The sequence below is a fragment of the Callospermophilus lateralis genome, chromosome 8 (assembly GCF_048772815.1).
Source record: "Callospermophilus lateralis isolate mCalLat2 chromosome 8, mCalLat2.hap1, whole genome shotgun sequence".
Lineage (NCBI taxonomy): Eukaryota > Metazoa > Chordata > Mammalia > Rodentia > Sciuridae > Callospermophilus > Callospermophilus lateralis.
Window position 1 is genome coordinate 31,104,073 of NC_135312.1, and position 18,819 is coordinate 31,122,891.

The 18,819-nt window shown below is 44.1% G+C and overlaps 1 protein-coding gene across 6 annotated transcripts in view; it reads right to left on the reverse strand.

Annotated features, from left to right (window-relative positions):
- Window positions 1-6,476: 6,476 nt before the first annotated feature.
- Rbm47 (RNA binding motif protein 47) overlaps window positions 6,477-18,819 on the reverse strand; it is a 161,619-nt gene continuing 149,276 nt past the window's right edge. For 5 of the 6 annotated variants that reach the window (XM_076864863.2, XM_076864862.2, XM_076864866.2 and 2 more), the window contains 3 exons: window positions 17,945-18,151; window positions 14,954-15,159; window positions 6,477-9,171 (listed from right to left, as the gene is read on the reverse strand). In XM_076864863.2, coding sequence (XP_076720978.1) covers window positions 8,929-9,171; window positions 14,954-15,159; window positions 17,945-18,151 — 656 coding nt within the window. In that variant the 3' untranslated portion in view covers window positions 6,477-8,928. The remainder of the gene's footprint in view (window positions 9,172-14,953; window positions 15,160-17,944; window positions 18,152-18,819) is intronic. The other variant, XM_076864867.2, reaches the window with a different exon arrangement.

Below are 18,819 nucleotides of genomic sequence, written 5' to 3' on the forward strand. Positions count from 1 at the left end.
GGGTTCGAATGCTGCCTGTTCCATTCACATCCGTGAGAACTTGAGTAGTCATCTAACTTCTCTCTGGCCTTCAATTTCTTTATATATCAAAGAGGAAGGAGGTAAAATCATAGCAACCACCTCATAAAGTTATTGCAGGGGTTTAGTCAGATACTGCATTTAAAGCCCTTGGTATGGGATAAATAGTCACACGACCTTGTTTAACTTGGACCATCATCCTCTGGGGCCTCCGTGGCTTCCCTGGTAAGATGGAGGTAATGCTCACCCTCCTATCTTCACGCTCCTCCACAAGATCTGGCACATAATAGATGCTTGGGAAACATTTGTTAATTGAATGAATGAATGGGGAGGAGAAGAGGAAGGTCTTCTGTAACCATCCAGCAGGATGTCAGGAGACAGAGCTTGTGAAAAGCTGCTGTGGACAGCAACATGCTTGTTCTTCAAAGGCCAACTGATGGTGTGATTGGTGTCTTAGAACACGCCTTGATTGGCACGTCGTCTTCTCAGCATTTTATGCAGTACATCTCGTATTTGGGACACTGGTCATGAACATTGTTCAATGACCTCTCCAGAGAGTCTAAGTATTTGGCACCCTGGCAACCCAGAATCCTTAGCCGGGGCTCCCTAGATTGGGCTGTCTTTGTGGTACAATACACCAGGATGGGTGAAGGAGCTACCAGCCCTTGATGTTGTTCTTTTTATTTGATTGGCTATGGTTTTAAATTCCAAAATCAGAGCTTCATTCCTCAGCTTATTAGACAAGGGATTTATCCTTAGTGAAAAAACAAAACAAAACATATAACTCGGCTGGGGATGTGGCTCAAGTGGTAGCACGTTCGCCTGGCATGTGTGAGACACTGGGTTCGATCCTCAGCACCACATAAAAATAAAATAAAGATATTGTGTCCACCTAAAACTAAAAAATAAATATTAAAAAAACATATAACTCTACTCAGTGTGAATTTGTTTCTCTCTTCCCTTCCTGAGAGCAAAGTTTGAGAAAAATTATAATAGCATGCAAAAGGCCAGGAGAAAAGGAACTCAGTAAGTGATCCTCCAGGACCTGGGAACTCCAAAGGGTTTGTGTCCCATATCCTGCCACGTGTGTGACCTTTTCTTTCAGCCTGCTCTCATGACTTTCACTGTTAGAAGTTCAGTGTAGGGCTGGGGATGTGGCTCAAGCGGTAGCGTGCTCGCCTGGCATGCGTGCGGCCTGGGTTCGATCCTCAGCACCACATACAAACAAAGATGTTGTGTCCGCCGAAAACTAAAAAATAAATGTTAAAATTCTCTCTCTCTCTCTCTAAAAAAAATTGTATAAAATACTGCTTGACATGGCAATTATACAGTTGGCAGACTTACTTGATCTGCCACTGAGCAGTCACCCTCTAAGACTTTTTTAACATTACTTCCAAATGGAAGGAGAATGAAGAACAAGGAAAAGAAATGCTCACTGAGGGCAGCCTTGACGGAGCACTCAATAATTTGCATATTTGTAGGGAAGGGCTGGGGAATCATGCTGAATTATGCTGAAGAGATTGTGTTTGCTGTTGCCTATGCCTTGGGAGTTTCCCTGTGTAAAGTCTAAAGCATGTTTAGAATCTGTTTCATTTCCAGAATTTATCATCTTCTTCTTCTTCTTTTTTTTTTTTAAATATTTTTAGTTGTAGATAAACTCAATACCTTTATTTTGTTTATTTATTTTTATTTGGTGCTGAGGATCTAACCCAGTGCCTCACACATGCTAGGACCACTGAGCCACAACCCCAGCCCCCAGAATTTCTCTTCTTATGGGAACATTTCATTTGGAAAAGGGGAGACCAGGGGCTAGTTGGAGAGTTGAATTAACACAGCACTTTACATAAAATTGAGAAAGTGTGGCCTTATTCCAAGTGGGGTGAAGGTGGGGGTGGTGAGGCTGATGGAAATGATAGCGCCCCATGGTCTTGCCACAGTGTGGAATACGATCCTGAAAAAGGACAGGAAAGATCCCAGCAACCCTGAACTGGCATGACCCAGGTTATCCTAATGCCTCGGCTCAAAATGTCTTGACCCGACCCCCCAGCAAGGTCAGCTCAGGGACTGTTAGCCTTCAGTGACACGTCTCACTTGCCTCGGGATGACTAAGGCCTATTTAAACCTCGTGGTTGGCTAATCATTAATGAAGATTTTTGACAAACAAAGTAGAGCAAGCCAAGAACTCGGGGTGGCTAAAAATTAGCTCAGGAAAGTGGTGCTGCGTGTGGTCATTTGTGTATAATGGGGTGGCATGGGAACTTCATCCTGGTGCGGAGGCCGGTGTGTCTCTGGAGAGCTCGTTTGGATCTTCCTGCACCTTCAGTTATCTGGAAAACCACAGGCCTCCAGTACCTTAACAAGAAACCTGCACTCCTGTACCATGGTGGGTGGAACCCAGGGATGATGACAATGTAGCTGCTGTAGAGCCTGCAGAAGAAAGGGTGGAGGGCCCCAGATGCTGGGAACTAGGTCTGCAGAAGGAAATGTTGGGCAGCCCTAAGGGCCTTGCTCAGATGCGCATGCTCGAGGTAACCCCTAAGTTCTAAGGACGGGTGAATGCCTCAGGGTTTTTCTCAGTTGATCATCATTCCCAGCTTCCTTCTCCTGGAGAGCAGATCTCCTCCTTACCTGGTGAATGCACATAACCATGCTTATGGCTGAGCAAGCAGAGGTGGAGCCTCTTTGCTCCCTTTCTCCTCCTCTGAAGCAGCCACACTGAACTACTTGCTTTCAGGGCCTGGACTGGTCACTCTGCCCTGGGCCCCGGGAGGTTTCTGTTTCCTCTTCTCCCTGTCCTATCTGCCCCAGCTCCTACTCATCCTGGAGACCACAGCACAGATGCCATTTCTTCCCCAAGCTTTCTTGCCCTCCTACCCATCTATGGGTGGGTGCCCCCTCCCATAGAATACCATCTGGAAGTTTCTGGAGAGCTAGGAGTTTCTGGAAGACAGAGAAGATTTTATTGACTGTTGGTTTTCCACTGAGCTACTGTATCGTTGGCATTCAACAAATGTGTATTGAGTAACTGGCTGAATAAAAAAGTCAAAAGGCTTAGGTCGGGAATGTGGTTCTGTGGTAGACGCTTGCCTAGCATGTGCAAGAGGTCCTGGGTTGAATCCCCAGCTCTGGGGGTGGGGGAGGGGGCTTAAAAGAAAAGGCTTGATGGATCAGTATGGAAGAATGCATTTATAGTACAGATCAAAAGGGAAAGCAATAGGAAGTGGCCTTCGAAAAAAGTGCCTACAGAGGCTGGGGATGCAGGTCAGTGGCAGAGATTTTTGCCTAGCAAGATGTAGTCCTGAGTCTGATCCCCAACACACACACACACACACACACACACACACACACACACACACTTGTGCCTATAACATGTCAGCCTTTTTTAAAACACCACTCCAAGTCCTGGGGATTGAACACACATGCTAGACAAGCATCCTATCACTATATTCGCAGCCTTGAACTTGTGATCCTCCTGCCTCAGCCTCCCTCCCAATTAGCTGGGATTATAGGCACATAGCAGGCCTCTTAAGACTCATGAATTTATTTGATTTCCACAATAAACTTTTGAAGTCAGGATTATTATCTGTAAGCAACTAAGAAATCAGAGGTAGGAGTCTTTTCCAAGGTGGCATGACTGGTAAGCAGCTGGATATCCCCCCAGGTATGCTGAGGGGAACCCAGCCTGCTCCAGCAGGTTCTGGTGCTTGATCACATAGTACCTGGGTAGTCACATGTCCCAGGTTACTGGCATGGGGGATTAGAAAACAGAGCTACACAGGTACCTAGAAAGGGGAGATTAAAGAGGGAAAGAGGAGAAAGGACTGCAATACTCTGCAACTTAGATCTTGGAATGAGCTAAGCTTTCTGTAGATAGGCTTGGGTCTTATTCTATATTTTAACCTATTCTATCTTTGACCTTGAGGATCAGAAATGGGATGTGTCATACACAAGGAAAGGTAGAACAGGTGAGTACATCTGCGTCATCCTACTCAGTAATTATTTATTTTGTGGTTTTTAGTTCTAAACTCAGGGGCTTTTACTGAGCTACACCTTTCGCCCTTTATTTTTACTTTTTATTTGGAGACAGTCTCGCTAAGTAACTTGAGGCTGGCTTCAAACTTGCAATCCTCCTGCCTCAGCTTCCCTGATTGCTGGGATTACAGGTATGTACCATTGTGACTCACGATGGTTAATTCTTAAAAAAGCTGAAGATGTCATTTTATTTTAGGGTCATGGTGTGTTAAAGTGTCATTTCATGGAAACAACCAGGGCAAAATGTCACACTTCCTGTGATTAAAAACAACAACAAAAACCCCGAATCTGATATATACACTGAGTGACCTGAATATTTTATAATAAAGATAATGTTGTACAATGATTAAAGTAATACACAAGGAAATCAGACTATGTTAATTATTCTTTCAACTAAATAAGTGCTCATGTTTTGTCATGATTTTTTTGAATAGTTAAAGAATCAGAAGGCTGGGTGTGTGGCCTGGGCCAAGCATGTGCTTGAGGGCCTGCATTCCAGCTCCAGCCCCAAATCAACCAATCTCAAGAGTATATACAGCTAATTTCCTATGGTGTTGGTAAACCTCCCCCATAATCTTAGCTAATAGAATTCCTTACATCTACCAAGGTGTACACTTTCACCAGCCCAGCATGCTGCTCTCCCTTCCAGGTGGAGAGTAGACATTTCCAGCCATCAACCTTCAGTTCCCACCCACCAAGTTGCAGATAAGAACACACTAAGAACCATCAGGAAAGAAACGGCTCTTGTAAAAAGGCCTTTTCTTTTCTTTTCCTGGAAGAATAGGTTCATCCATTTCCAGGGTCAGCGTGCTGTTTGAGAATCCAGGATGTGGACATTGAGTGCAGATTTGAGTCCCGGTTGTTACCAGCTGTGTGACCTCCATCAGTCTCCTTCTGCCTCACCTACTCTGCTACTTACTGTGTGGTACACCTGAGGTGACGGAAGCTGGAGCCCAGTGAACCCTGTAGTCATGACATTTATCCTCACCTGACACATACTGAGCTCTGTGTTCTAGGACGCCAGTCCTGGGAGCACAAGGGGATCAAAGCTGCGCTCTAAGGACAAAGCCCACCCTCTCTGAGAGGTGTGCTACCTATTTTTGTATGATTGTTAACTCCCGTCCTAACATGATCGATCTAAGTCTGTGACTCTTCAAGGGCATCTGTACTTTTCTCCGGGAACAAGAAGGAATAAGTAGGTCATGTTGCTCTTAAACACACTGCTAGCTAGGCGCGATGGCACCTGCCTGTAATCCCAGCAGTTTGGGAGGCTGAGGCGGGAGGATGGCAAGTTCAAAGCTCAGCCTCGGCATCTTAGTGATGCCCTAAGCAACTCAGTGAGACCCTGTCTTAAAATATTAAAAAGGGCTGGGGATGTGGCTCAGCCGTGAAGCACCTCTGGGTTCAATCTCTGGTACAAAAAAAAAAAAAAGAAAAAAGAAAAAAAAATTTGCTAATGATCTGATGATCTGTCTTCTTGGGAGGTTACCACGCCTGTTCCACCTCTCAATAGGCCTTTATACTTTTAAGAGGAAGCAGGAAATTAGGATTCCAGGGAATGTGGGTTGAGAGGCCATGACCCAGGTTCAAAGGTAAGGCAGCAGCTTCAGCCCTGCTGGGTTCTGAGCCTCTTCTGCAGGCTAGCCAAGTGCTCTTCTACTGAGCTATATGCCCAGCCCCCAAGAAGGTAAAATTCTTGATCTTAATCACCTGCAAAGCCAAGTGGAGCAAGTGTGAAAAGTGCAGTAATTCCCTGGACAACTTGCCCTTTTCTGTCCGGTCCCTTGCCTGACTTTGCTACTAGACACTGTGTGAAGTTAGAGATGGTCTCTAGAGAAAAAAGGGAAGGAAGCGTTCTACATCTTTGCTGTGCACTATGAAAAGGAGAAACAAGAAAGCCTGGGTGTCACAGGCAGTGACCATCAAGGTCACCTCAGCACTTTCGTGAGATTAACGAACAGCTCAATGTCACATCAGTCGCCTCCACAGAGAGTTCTGGATGAAAAGCACTTGGGCACCTAACCAGACTTCCGCAGAGAGGACTGGGACCGTTTGCCACATTCTGTTCCAATCCAAATGCTTAGTAGGATTTGAATGCTCCACCTTCTGAGCCAAAGTTTGAGGATACTGACACTTCACAATTGAACCCGGTAACTCATCTTCCATAGACATTTCAAGCCAAAGACATGACAATAGTTTGTCTGTTTCTCCAAAGGAAAATGCTGAATTAATGATATAACTTCTATGCTAGATCAGGGCTTTCTTAATTTTGTTGGAGGAAAAAAAAACAGTGTTAAAAAAAAACCCCACAATTTAAAATAAAGTCTTGAAATTGCTTTAAAGAAAGCTTTATTTACTACATACATCCTAAGAATGTACTGTAAATGGAGCAAGATCTATAAAAAGCTTTTCAAATACAATGCAGCTAAAAGTAACAACTAAACTACTAGCACGTGAAGCAGAACTCTAAAACTTTTTTTTAAACATTTATGTAGTTTGTTCTTAACCCCTAAAAAATAAAAAGTTCACATTTCAAGTTATAAACTTACCTCAGTAGTGTACATGAAATGGTTTTGAAACAATAGAAACAGGTAAGACCACAGAGAGGAGGCTCACTGATACTTAACTGGCTGTCACCAACGTTTGTTTTTAAGGTAGTTTGGTAGTTGCCATGTTAAGATATGGTTAAAAAACTTTTTCTTTTTTTGCAAATAATTTACAGGCACATGTAAAATACAGTAAGAGCACTGGGTCAGAGTTTCATCCAGTGACCCTCTGTGACAATCCTTCACCGGAAGGAGAGTACTTCTTTCACACAGTCAAGGGATGAAGATCTGATCCAAATTGCATTTTGTTGGATTAGTCATTCCAACAGATTCCGAGTTTGGATGCAGCTTGCTGGGTACCTCATTAGGAACATTGCACTATCACTTTATGTCATTTAAGAATGATGGAAAGGAATGTCAGGAATGTTTAAAGGCCTTAGCAGGCACTCAATAATTTTATAGAATAGTTAAATAAATATTCCTTATATATATAAAAACTCATCCCATCAAGATGGGTGGGGGAAGGCATTTGGGAGTCTCTTAATTAAAAAAAAAACACTAAAAGTATTTGCTAAGGGCATGATCCTATTATTAATCCACAAATAAGAATTCAGCCATCAACAGAAATACAGTGAATGGAATGATTTGATGAATCTCTAAGATGACATAAAAACACCACTGTGGATCTGCTACCTTATTGCACACCGCACTTCCTGGATAGAGCCTTTTCAAAATTCCAAGTTAATGTAGTTCATAGAAGAGATGACAATCTTAACATTTTACTGTATTTTACATTCACTTTGCTAAACAAAAGCCCTTAAACAGGCACAAAACACTGCAACAATATATTTACTTCCTAATAAAGCAAATCTTTTAATAACATTGAAATAAAATGGTTTCACTTTGCATTAAACTCTATACCGTGAACTTCAGCAACATAAAAAGACTAAAAAGTCAGCATGAGAAGATATTTACAAACTTTTATAAAACTCCTTCAGGTCTCTCCTCCTGGATGTGCGGGCCGCACTTCAGCTCGGCCACGGAGTGCACAGCTAAGGAGGAAAGCCCTTTTCAACAAGCATAACATTCCCAACACCATTGGTGACCACAGCATTTTGCATGAAACATGATAAGGCAACTAGAGGCTTAACTTTCTGCTGACAAGAGTCTTTGGGATCTTGTCCACAACAACATACATTCTTTGTCTCTAAAAACCCATACTTCAAAAAGGAATAAAATAAAAACATCAGAAAGGGAATTAAAGTTTTATCCTGGACAATTAAATAGCTATGCGAAGATGTCTTATGCAAACATAATATTAAAACCCGGTGCTTACACGTACTCTGCTACTGAAAAGAGCACATGTAGAAGATAATACCTCCCCAACCAAAACAACAAAACAAAACAAAACAGTACAACAAAACAAAGAAGCCCATTAAAAACCCAGGGAGAAGTACAAAAGCCACCAGTTGTTTTCTCTATAGAGTTCTTCATGTGTCCTAGAATTGCCAACCTTTGAAGCTGGACTAGGGCTGGAGACTGGGGTGAGGCGGGATGGGAGGGGCACATTTAACAATCAAGGCACATGGAGAACCAACCCAAGGCAATGGTGACAGGTACAGCTTTCCAGTGTTTGGACTCAGAGTGTGACGAGTCATTTCCATGTTGGCCTGAGGAGAGATTGAGTGTTCCGATTTCTTTTCAAAAACAGAAGCATCATGGTAACACATGGTAACACCGTCAACCCTTAATGCCAGAGGAAATACAGCAGAGGTTTTACTCATGTTAAAATTGCACTTTCCAGTATCACCTTTAAAATAATGCTTGGTGTAGTATTTCAAAGCACGATTGTTTGCATCTTTAAATAGTGAATATATTTTTTCAAGACAGTTCTCCAGCTGCTCGAGGGTGCTTTTTAAACAGCCAGCTGGTCTACTATGGAAGGTACCACAAAATAGAACTCTCCGGAGTGCAGAAGTTAAGAAAATAACCTTCATACTGAAAATATATCCTTAAAAAACAGAACAACACGAAACCTCTATACAAATGTCATACGGCGGGACAAGTTTTTTTTAAAAGATGGTATTAAGGCACGGACCCCTGCGAGTCTCTGAGAAATGTATGAACACAGGCCTGCTCAGTTGAGGACAGTCTTACAAAAAACCAGTGAAAACTTCATGTGTATAAAATATTTCAGGTGATATTTGATATCCGATAACATTCTTCACTGTCACGGTTCACACGTGCGCGAATCCAACACGGTCCTTTCTTCATAAGTCGTGCAGTGTCCCTGCGGCGACCTTGGTGGCTGGCCACTGGCCTGCCGCCAGCCTCAGTAGGTCTGGTAGACATCGTGAACCGGGACCTGGATAGCAGCAGCCGGGAAGGCCTGAGGTATGTAGCCCGCGGCGTAGCCTCCGTACATGGCGGCGGCGGCGGCGGCGTTCTTCTGTAGTGTGGCGATGGTGGCCGTGGCCGGGGCAGCGAACGGAACGTAACTGGCCCCGTAGATGCCGGCAGTGGGAATTCTCGGAATGTTAGGAGCCACCGTGTACACGGGGGTTATTGGGCGGCCCTGAGGGGAGACAAGAAGAAGCCTTCCTGAACCTGCTCACTCCAAATCACAACAGTCCACACTCACAACAGTCACCACCACCGGTTCACTCAAGGAGCATCTTCTCCCAGGGTCCGGAAGACTCCCCAGAGATGGGTGAAGGCAAGGGTTTCTAGTCGCAGGACCTCGGGACGGGGAGCCAGGCGGGTAAGCAAGCAACAATTATTTTCAAGGACTGGGGTAAAAGCCATTAAAGAGCTAGGGGGAGTGACATCTAAATTCCAGGATGCCACCCTGGTAAAAGTGAGACCAGGAAGGCTGGGGGCTGGGGCAGGGGAGGGGGAGTTGGAATACTCTGGAATTTTCTACCCATCATTCCACTCTGTCCATGCCCCAGAGTGAGCTGGAAAGAGAGTTGGAAAATCTTCCTTCCACACAATAATTAAAAAATAAGTATTTTCCTTGAAGTGTGGCCCCTAAATACCTGCCACACTTATTTGTGGGGACACAGAGAGGAGACTTCGCCAACTTAATGGAAATGGTCTTCAAAGGGACAGATTTTTAAGCTATGACCTTAGAATTTCGTGACTATGTACTTTCCAGCCAACGTGATTGATGGCTCCTATCATGTCCCACCTGAGATAGGACACCACTCTACGTACCCCTCCACGTAGAGGATTTTCTGCTATCTAAGAGAGTTGGAGAAAGCATCTCAGAATTTGGGGATGCTAAAACTGTGTTTTGAAGGACAAAGAGCGGTTTCCAAATGAGGAGAAGTGAGGAAGCTCAAGCTGCCTCAGCGTGGATAGCTCTGTTCAAGCCCCTGCTCAGAGTGTAAGACACCGTGTTTCCAGAACAAACAGGATTAGGAGGGGAAGACTTAGGTCCTGTGAGGTGTTTTCCAATCCTGAACTGGTTTCCTTACGCCTCACTACATCTAAATGGAAAATTAGACTTTAAAAGTTAGTTCTTACTGAATTCTTATAAAAAAATTAGTTATTTCTCTAACACATCTACGAATCAGACCAATAATCATATTCAAAGGAACTTCTAACTTAGGAATGCTTTTTTCAACTGTGTCAAATAACATATAATCATAACAATGAATGACAACAGTGATTACCACTGCCAGGCACCATTCTGCGTTCCTTGTTTGATTGACATTATTGAATCATCACAATGGCCAGTGAAGGTGGGTACTTGATTACGCAGAGAGGTACAGATGTGTTGAGTGACTTGCATATAGCGACACGGCTTTTAAGCAATGAAATGTCGGGCCCAATATAATCTGGCCTCCTACGACACTATGCAATGTCCAGCGACAGTCCCATTAGCTACCCCTTACAACCAGGAGAGTGTTGAAACTGGAAGACTAGGTCACAGCAACGCTTTCCAAAATGTGTGGATATAGGTTTTAATAACAAATGCACTAAGGGAGGAGATGGCAGGGAAGGAAGGACATCTCTCAGATGTGCTCTGTCCCCCCAACACCAAGTTATGAACATATGTGCAAATGACTCAGCACTCAGGGTGGATGAATGACAGAATAAATCCAGAGGAGCATCAGTTCTGAGTGTCCCAGTGCTGACTCAACCTGGACATACGACCTTAATGGTCATAAACTAGGTAAAAAAAAAAAGAAAAGAAAAAAAGAAAAAACTTCTACCACTGTGTTTCCAACATGCTGTCAGGACAAGAACTCACTGACAGCTGAGTAGAGTATTCTCTGAGCGTTCCCTATCACGTGCCTAGTACTGTGCAGTAACTTACAACAACGAGGCTGTCGTGACTCAACTACATGGCAATACCCACCGGCCAGCTACTGCTCACTGTGCTCCAGTTTTCTAATAAGTGTGCTCGATCTTCGTTTGTGCTATAGGTTAGGGTGTCGCAAGGGAGGGCTGACTGACAGTCTTGGCTTCCTGGTGGCAGGTCATGCATGGATATCTAAATTTCCATACACAAACATTCCCTGAACTTCACTGAACACCTACTATGGTCTGGGGACCCAGTGAGTGGTCATGCAGTCAAACTCAAGACACGATCCTTCCCACTTTGATCTCAACAGAATAGTGTTCTGTCAGAGCTTCCGGCTTCCTGCTTTAGTGGTGCAAACCAGTTTAAAGGTCATTCTTTCTGCCCACCAAATGACTGAAGTTGAGAGTAAGTAAAATCCAAATATGGGGGCTAGGACCATTTTTAATCACCTCTGTGTATGAACCTATATCCAGATGATTTCTGGGAGAAGACATGGGCTGGCAGAACCACGGGTAGAATGGGCTTTGTTTGTTTTGTCAAAAGATGTTTTCCTTCAGGTCCTTGGGTTATAGTTTTATTTCGGGCCTGAAACAAAATGTAGTGTAACCTGGTAGTTTTTGAAAACCTTGCCATCTACAGGAACTGGCCTAGGTGGGCGCCCTGGCAGGGGATATCTCTACAGAGGGCAGCACCCAAGGGATGACCAGCAGGGGGAGGGAAGGGTCTGCAGCACTTGTCAGTAGTGACCAGAGCGCTGGAGGGCTCATGCTGTCTGTCTGCCCTTTCTGATAAAATCACCTCTGTGCCCAGAGAGTGGGGTCGACAAATCCTCCTTAAGACTGTGACAAATATCAAGGCTCAAACTCTCCTCGGCCAACCTGAAATCAAGAGCAGGTTGCTAAACCCCTGGCCTCTTTTCTCACTCCCGGTGATGTCCCTTTCATGGACAGTATTTTTCTGTAATACGAGGACAGAGATAGATCTGATCTGCCTGCCCCAATTTGGCCCCTTGCCAGTCATATGGCTCTAGGTGACTCAGTCACCTCCCCAGCCTTGATTTTCTTCCCTGCAAAGGAAGAACAGATGAGAAGCGTCTTGTGGAGAGCCAGTGAAGGACAACTGCATTGATGAGTACAGCTTAATCAAAGAGAAGAAAGAGAGAAAAATGTGGGAGTGGCAGCAGGAGAAAGATACCATTGAACACCTTTACAAACTACTTCTAATTCAACTGAGGAAACTGAAACCGTGGATTAAATGAGACCAGGGCTGGCCTGTGAATTTCACTTCCTCCTGCTGTCCCAGATTTTTTGTGAGCACTGAAGCTTACAAATATATTATTAACAGGTCACCAAGGTCACCCCCCCTTTATTGCATGCAATTTGCTTTGTTCTCACCCCATTCCCTGTGCTTGGCTAAGAATCCTTTAACATCAGTGTTGGTAATATACCTTTGTCACAAGTAACATTTGCAGATAGGACTTACATCCTCTAGCAAACGAGGTGGCACATGTTCCTGGCCTGGTTATATGTACTGGATCTGAGACCTCCAAAAAGTGACATGTGTCGAGGGGAGATGAGGTGGGTGGGAAGGTGGCAGGTGGGCAGGGAAAAGACTGGGTTTCCCTCCCAGGAGGAATGGTTATCTCTGCTCCACCTATATTACAGATTTCTTGTTGAGAATTAAAACACTCTGAGGAGGCAATTTGAAAAAGCCTATCTACGCTGGCAAATATTTCTTCACTGCTTGCAAAGGCCACATGAACTTTTAGATATAAAACGGCTGAATTGGATCCCTGAGCACCTGCAAGGCAGGGGAGGAGGATGGAAGGTGTACCTCAGGTAGGTTCTGGAAGCCATGCTGGGAGATCAGTTTCTAGTGTGGCTTAGAGAGGATTCTTTTCAACAATCAGTGGTGCTTAAAAATGCTCCTTCTGCCAAGTATGGTGGTGCATACCTGTAATCCCAGTGACTCTGGAGGCTGAGGCAGGAGGATTGCAAGTTCAAGGCCAGCCTCAGCAACTTAACAAGACCCAGAGTAACTTAGTGGCTTAGCAGGACCTTGTCTCAAAATGAAAAATAAAAAGGGCTGGGGATGTGGCTCAGTGTAAAGTACCTCGGGCTTCAATCCTCACCACCACCACCACCACCGAAACTCCTTCCTCTGCCATGATTCAGCAGGAAATTCAAAAGAAGCAGAGGGCTGAACCCATTAGAGAATCTAGGTTAAAGGACAAGGACAGGGTGTTCAGACTTAAAGAGTACAAAGGCACTGCAGGTTAAAAAGTCAGTAGCTCTGGGCGTTCTGCACAAATGTCCATAGCAATCAACTGACAACAGTTGTACTTTGACTGCATGAGTTTTACAGTAGAGAAGAATTAATAATTATTACTCAATGCAGTTGGCTAGAAGGAATAACTTCTAATGTTCTATTGCACAGTAGGGTAACTATGTTGACAACGGTTAATTGTATATCTCCAATGAGCTCACAGAGAGGATTTTGAATGCTCCCAAAACAAAGAAATGACAAATGTTTGAGGTGATGGATATGCCAATTACCCTGATCTGGTCTTTATACACTGTACCCCTAAATATGTACAATTATTATATATCAATTAGAAGCAAAAATAGGTATTAAAATAAATTACCTTAATTGCAGTATTACTTTCAAGTTATGGATATTTGCAATCATTCCTCAAGTGATAACTAAACTGTCATGGTACAGTGTGAGTCATTTATGACCTATTTTCCTCCCTCCCTCCCTCTCTTCCTTCCTTCTCCCCACCACCTCAGCCCCCCGAGGGATCCTGAGTTAAAAAATTCTTTTTTTTTTTAAATTAATTCTTATTAGTTGTTGATGGACCTTTATTTTATTTACTTATTTAGATGTGGTGCTGAGAACTGAACCCAGTGCTTCACGCATGCTAAGCAAGCGCTCTATCACTGAGCCACAACCCCAGCCCAAGAATTCTTAATGACATACTGACAAACTCCAGTTGGTTTAACCCTTTCCGAATAATGCATCCAAGAATAATGCAGGGAAAGAGCATCCTCCTGGGATGGCTATTTCAGAACCACTGAGGTGCTTGTACAAAATGACAGATTCTAGAACCCCAGTCCAGCCCAACTGAAATGGCTTTGAGTCTAGCAATCAGTTTCTCAACACATGCCTTGGGTAGTTCTTGTTCAATTAGACACTGGGCGCAGGCATTTCTCATTCGTAGTAAGGTGCTCATGATTGAATGCTTCACAGAGAAGAGCTCTAACAAGACTTTTTGGTAGGGTAGATGTCCCTCTGTGCTGTGCACTGAAGATACAAAGAGGCCTAAAACATAGTTTTTGGCCTGGGGGAGTCTCTTTCTAAGACAGAGCACAGTGGCAGCTAGGTGCCAAGTAACACTGTGGTAATGACAAGTATGGGAGGGAGGACTTCTCTAGGATAGGTGAGAGGGAAGTTCTGCAGAAGAGACACAACCAAGAAATGGTAGGTAGGAGAACACGATGAGCAAAGGAGGGGAAGGAGGCCCAAATGGTAACATTAGTTTGGGGAAAGACAGGGGAATAGTGTGAGCTGTGGCCAGAGGAGTGAGGGCAAATTTTTGTAAAGATTTATATACTTTTATCTACACAGAAATTCTTGTGTTTTTTTATGCATGTGCGTGCACACATAAATACATAAAACATTTTATATATACAGGGTCAACATTTTTAAAAAATATTTCACGAGCTTCAAATCAGAATACGAACACAGGCTCCATCTCCCTGGACTCCTGGCATCAACTCCTTCACAGCATGAGCTTTACACGCTTCGGTGCTGTACAAAAGTATGACCCTGAAAAACCACACCTCATATTTCGTATTACTGCTCCCTGTCTTTAATAACAAGGACACACTCAGGGCAGTGCAATTCTTAATTAAAAAAATTACCCAATGCCATAGCTCTAACAGAGAGCTAGGCTCCAAGTAAATTCTAGTGCCGAATGCTAAGATGATGCCACAGCAAGGAGAGGATCCACATACAAATGACAATGACCCAAGGGGAGCTCTACCTGGAAAGGTGGCGGCGTTGATACTGCAGGAATGACAGCGGCGGCTGCGGCGGCAGCGGCTGCGGCTGCGGCACTGGCTGGGTCTGGCTGCACAGCGATGGGGCTGATCATGTGCTCCATTGTGTGGATCTTGCCATCTTCAATCATTTTAGGGGCTGGGGCTGCCTGAAACATGGAATATTGGGCCCCGATGGCAGGGATGGCCACTGCAAGAGAAGCAAGAAGGCAAAACAGGTCCGTCACTTTCACTCACTGAGGAGGATCTACCATGTGCTCAATGGTATTTTTGGAAAAACGAGGTGAGCAGTTGGGGGCCTCCCCAGACTTTATGAATAATTTCTCAGTAGAAGCCATTTAACAAGGTGCTGCCCAGCAGGAAGGGACGGGAGGCAGCAGGGAACTTCTGCTTGTCTTGGAACCACACAGATGGTATCTTCTGATATGAAAGGGGAGGCTAGAGCTAGGCGTGTGCACCAACGTTTTCCACTTGTCTACAGAAAGTTCCCTCTGAATCTTTCTCTTGATGTCCCATCAAGCAGGAAAGGGCCTGAGACCCTGAAGAATGGGCTCAGGATAAGAAGTGAAATCAGAGGTGGGAGGCCCAGCAAGCGTGAGCGCTGCGCCTGCCTGTCGGTTCTCACTCACCTCCTCCGTCACCAGACCCAGGGCCTTTTTCACTTTCACCACTTTTTAAAAAGCAAGTGCTGGTGAGGTTTCATTCTGACACCTCAGAGATCTGTGCACATTCTCCCTGCCCTGTATTTCGGATCGGGGGGAGACTAAGATGTAAAATTCTCTAATTTTTCTAGCAGTAAAGCAGGAAGAGTGACTGGTCTTTCAGGGACCTGTCAATTCAAATACTTTCTGAACAGCATCCAAAGGAGTGATTTTAAGCAGAGAAATCAAACAGATAGTAGTGATTGAATGTCAGCACACAATAAGAAAAGTTCCCAAGGAAAAGATTTCAGCATTGATTTGGGGGAAGTGTGTGCGTGTGTAAGCTGTGCATGTTGAAAGGATATGGAAGAATATGAAATGGATACACAAAGAACCCTTTCATTTATGTTTCTTCTTCAACTATAGGTAGGTCCATTTATTCTCATAAAGATTGACTTGATCAAAAGTAAAGAGGCAAATGACCATAAGTGGAACAATGGTACAGTCATTCAATAAAAAATATCTAAAACCTTAACCAAATATTTTACCTGCCTTTCCAACCATATCTTCCACTGGTCTTGTGCCCAGACACCACCGCCCTGGAGTCTCTCCTAGTTCAAATTTTCTGGGTGATCAGAAATAGAGGCCAAGGGGATGGGACACAGAGGGTTATCATTTTAAGCCTGTTGGGATTGTACCAAGTAAACTCTACATGGTTCTGGCCACCAGCCTGCAGGAAGCTACCTGGGGTGATACATGGCTAAAGACTGTTCAACAGTTATTTTCTCTAGTTAAACCTTAAGCTACTGTAACTTGCCAAGAGGAGAAGACCCTTTCCCAATAAGTAGAATTTCTTTATCCAGATGTTTTGGAGTTACAGAAAGCTAGGGAATCAGTTTTACATTGCTCATAAGACCAATGATATTTATAAGGAAATCTAGTGCCAGACACTTAACTGCAGAGATGGAAGGACTATTTCACATGCAAAACAACAACAACAACAACAACAAAAAACAAAACAAAACAAAACAAAAAATCACTTTCCTTCAAATGGAGGCTCCATTACAAACGTGCTTTTTAGCCCTGTGAAGCCAATGCCAATCTAGGTCTCAAACACAGATTCCTGGGCCCAATTTTGTCCAGGAAAATCAGAGTAGCTGAGCTTCAAATGCTCTTCAGGCCAGGAAGAGGTCTGTAGGAATACTGCTCCAGTTATTCAACAACTCAAGTTTCCATGTTTTTAGATGCTTATGAGGTACGTGCTGAGAGCAAGTTTGTGCAGGGCTCACTGAATGGAGTTAAAATTTCTTGTAGGTTAGAATCAGAAGTCCTGCCTCAGGTTAGGTGACCAAGGGTAGCAACAATGTTGGCAAACAGGTTCTTGGGGCTTGGAGCACAGTTCAAGATCCCCAGCTGGATTGACTTGAGCATCCCTACTCTAAATCTACTGATCCAGCAGCAAGAGGAAACGAGTGCTGGAAATTACAATACAGGGAATCAGCAATTACAAAAACTCTGAGGACTGCCTTGTCCCCAAGTGTTCATGTTTGCTCAGACCATAAGAGGGACAAATGGTGCTAGTGCTACTTCCTATTGAAGGGAGATTTCTAACCTTTAACACTCAGAACTGATAATAAGCTACACCCTCAGGCTTCAGACAGTTAGGGTAGGATGGGGTAGGGCCCTTGCCTATATGGATGACACTCTGGGTTCCATCCCACCACTGGAAAAAAAAAAAAAGCAAAAATAAACAAATAAAAAACCACCTGATGGTCAGGGCAGAAATAGACCTGATAAAGAAAAAGACAGATTTTGGCTGTTGGAAGATACAGAAAGTCTCATATTCTTCCATTCTTCCCTCTCCTTAACCTTAACTCTGCCTTTTGTGTATGTGCTTGTGTGTGTAGTGTTATTGGGGATTGAACCCAGAGGCTCTCAACCACTGAGCCACATCCCCAGGCTTTATTTAGAGACAGGGTCTTGCTAAGTTGCTGAAGCTGGCTTTACAGGCATGCACTACTATCTGGCCTAACTCTGCCTTCTTGGCCGCAGGTTGAGAAAAAGCCCAACAATTGGTGATATCCACTAGAAAAAGTTCCTACTTGACAGTTTGATTTGAACATGGTTGGAGCTAGACCCGGAGCTAGATCATCCCATTAGTTCCAGATAAGAAGGTCTAAGAGGCCACCTTCTTTTTGCCTAGTCTCTGGCTGCCCATGGTAAGATGAATCCACATACGGGTAACCAGAAGAGCCCAGAGGGCTTGGATTCACTTCAAAGATAGGGTTGGGGTTTAGATAGAATGGATGCATTCTTGCTCTGCTTTATACTGACCTGTACCAGGTTTAATGGCAACTGGATTGACAGCAGAGATTTCCAAATTCGGCACAAGTTCATATGCTTTTTCTTGCTGCTTTCCTTTCCCTTCATGATATCGGCTATATATACCGCGGCCAGCAGAATATCCCCCGAGGTAGGAACCCCTGGGTCCGGGGGCTCTGTTGCCAGCTGCACCTCGCCCTCGGCCTCTTATGCTGCCTGCTTATAATAACAACACAAAAAATGATGAGCAAGCAACCGTGACAGCACAGGAGGAAGACCTTGGCCCACGATTCCTGGCATTTAGTTTGTCCTAAGTCTACATGGCAGGTGGCTGCACTTTTGGACTTGGATGGGCTGGTCAAGAGACTCCAAACATTCTGTTTCCACTTAGATGTGCATCCTAAGTCTGCCCACTCAGTGCAGGAGACTAACCAGCAAAGTGAGTCCTAGAATTGTAATTGCAACTTCAGTAAAGAAACATCTATAGAGTGTAAAAAAGTTCAGTCCTGAAAAGGGATCTGCTAGTCCACCTGCCTCATTTTATGACCGAGAAAACAGGCCTAGGGACATTAAGGTGACTGACTAGTTACAGATCCAGATAATTGGAGAACAGGACCTAGAACTGGGGTTCTCTGTTTTCCAGTGTCATGCCGGGTTTCATTATGTCCAAACCAATGATTACAAAGAGCAACAACAAAACACTGCCCCAACTTAAACATTTAATTTCAGAAGCAGGTTTTGACCATGAAATGAGCAGGCCTACCAAATAGTGCAGGCCCTAACAAGAGAGACTGTAGTCCCTTGATTGGACTGCTCCCCAGAGAAGGGTCTGTATTTCATTCAGTGCTCAGAAATCAGTCTTAAGAATCAGCAAACAGAACTCAGAA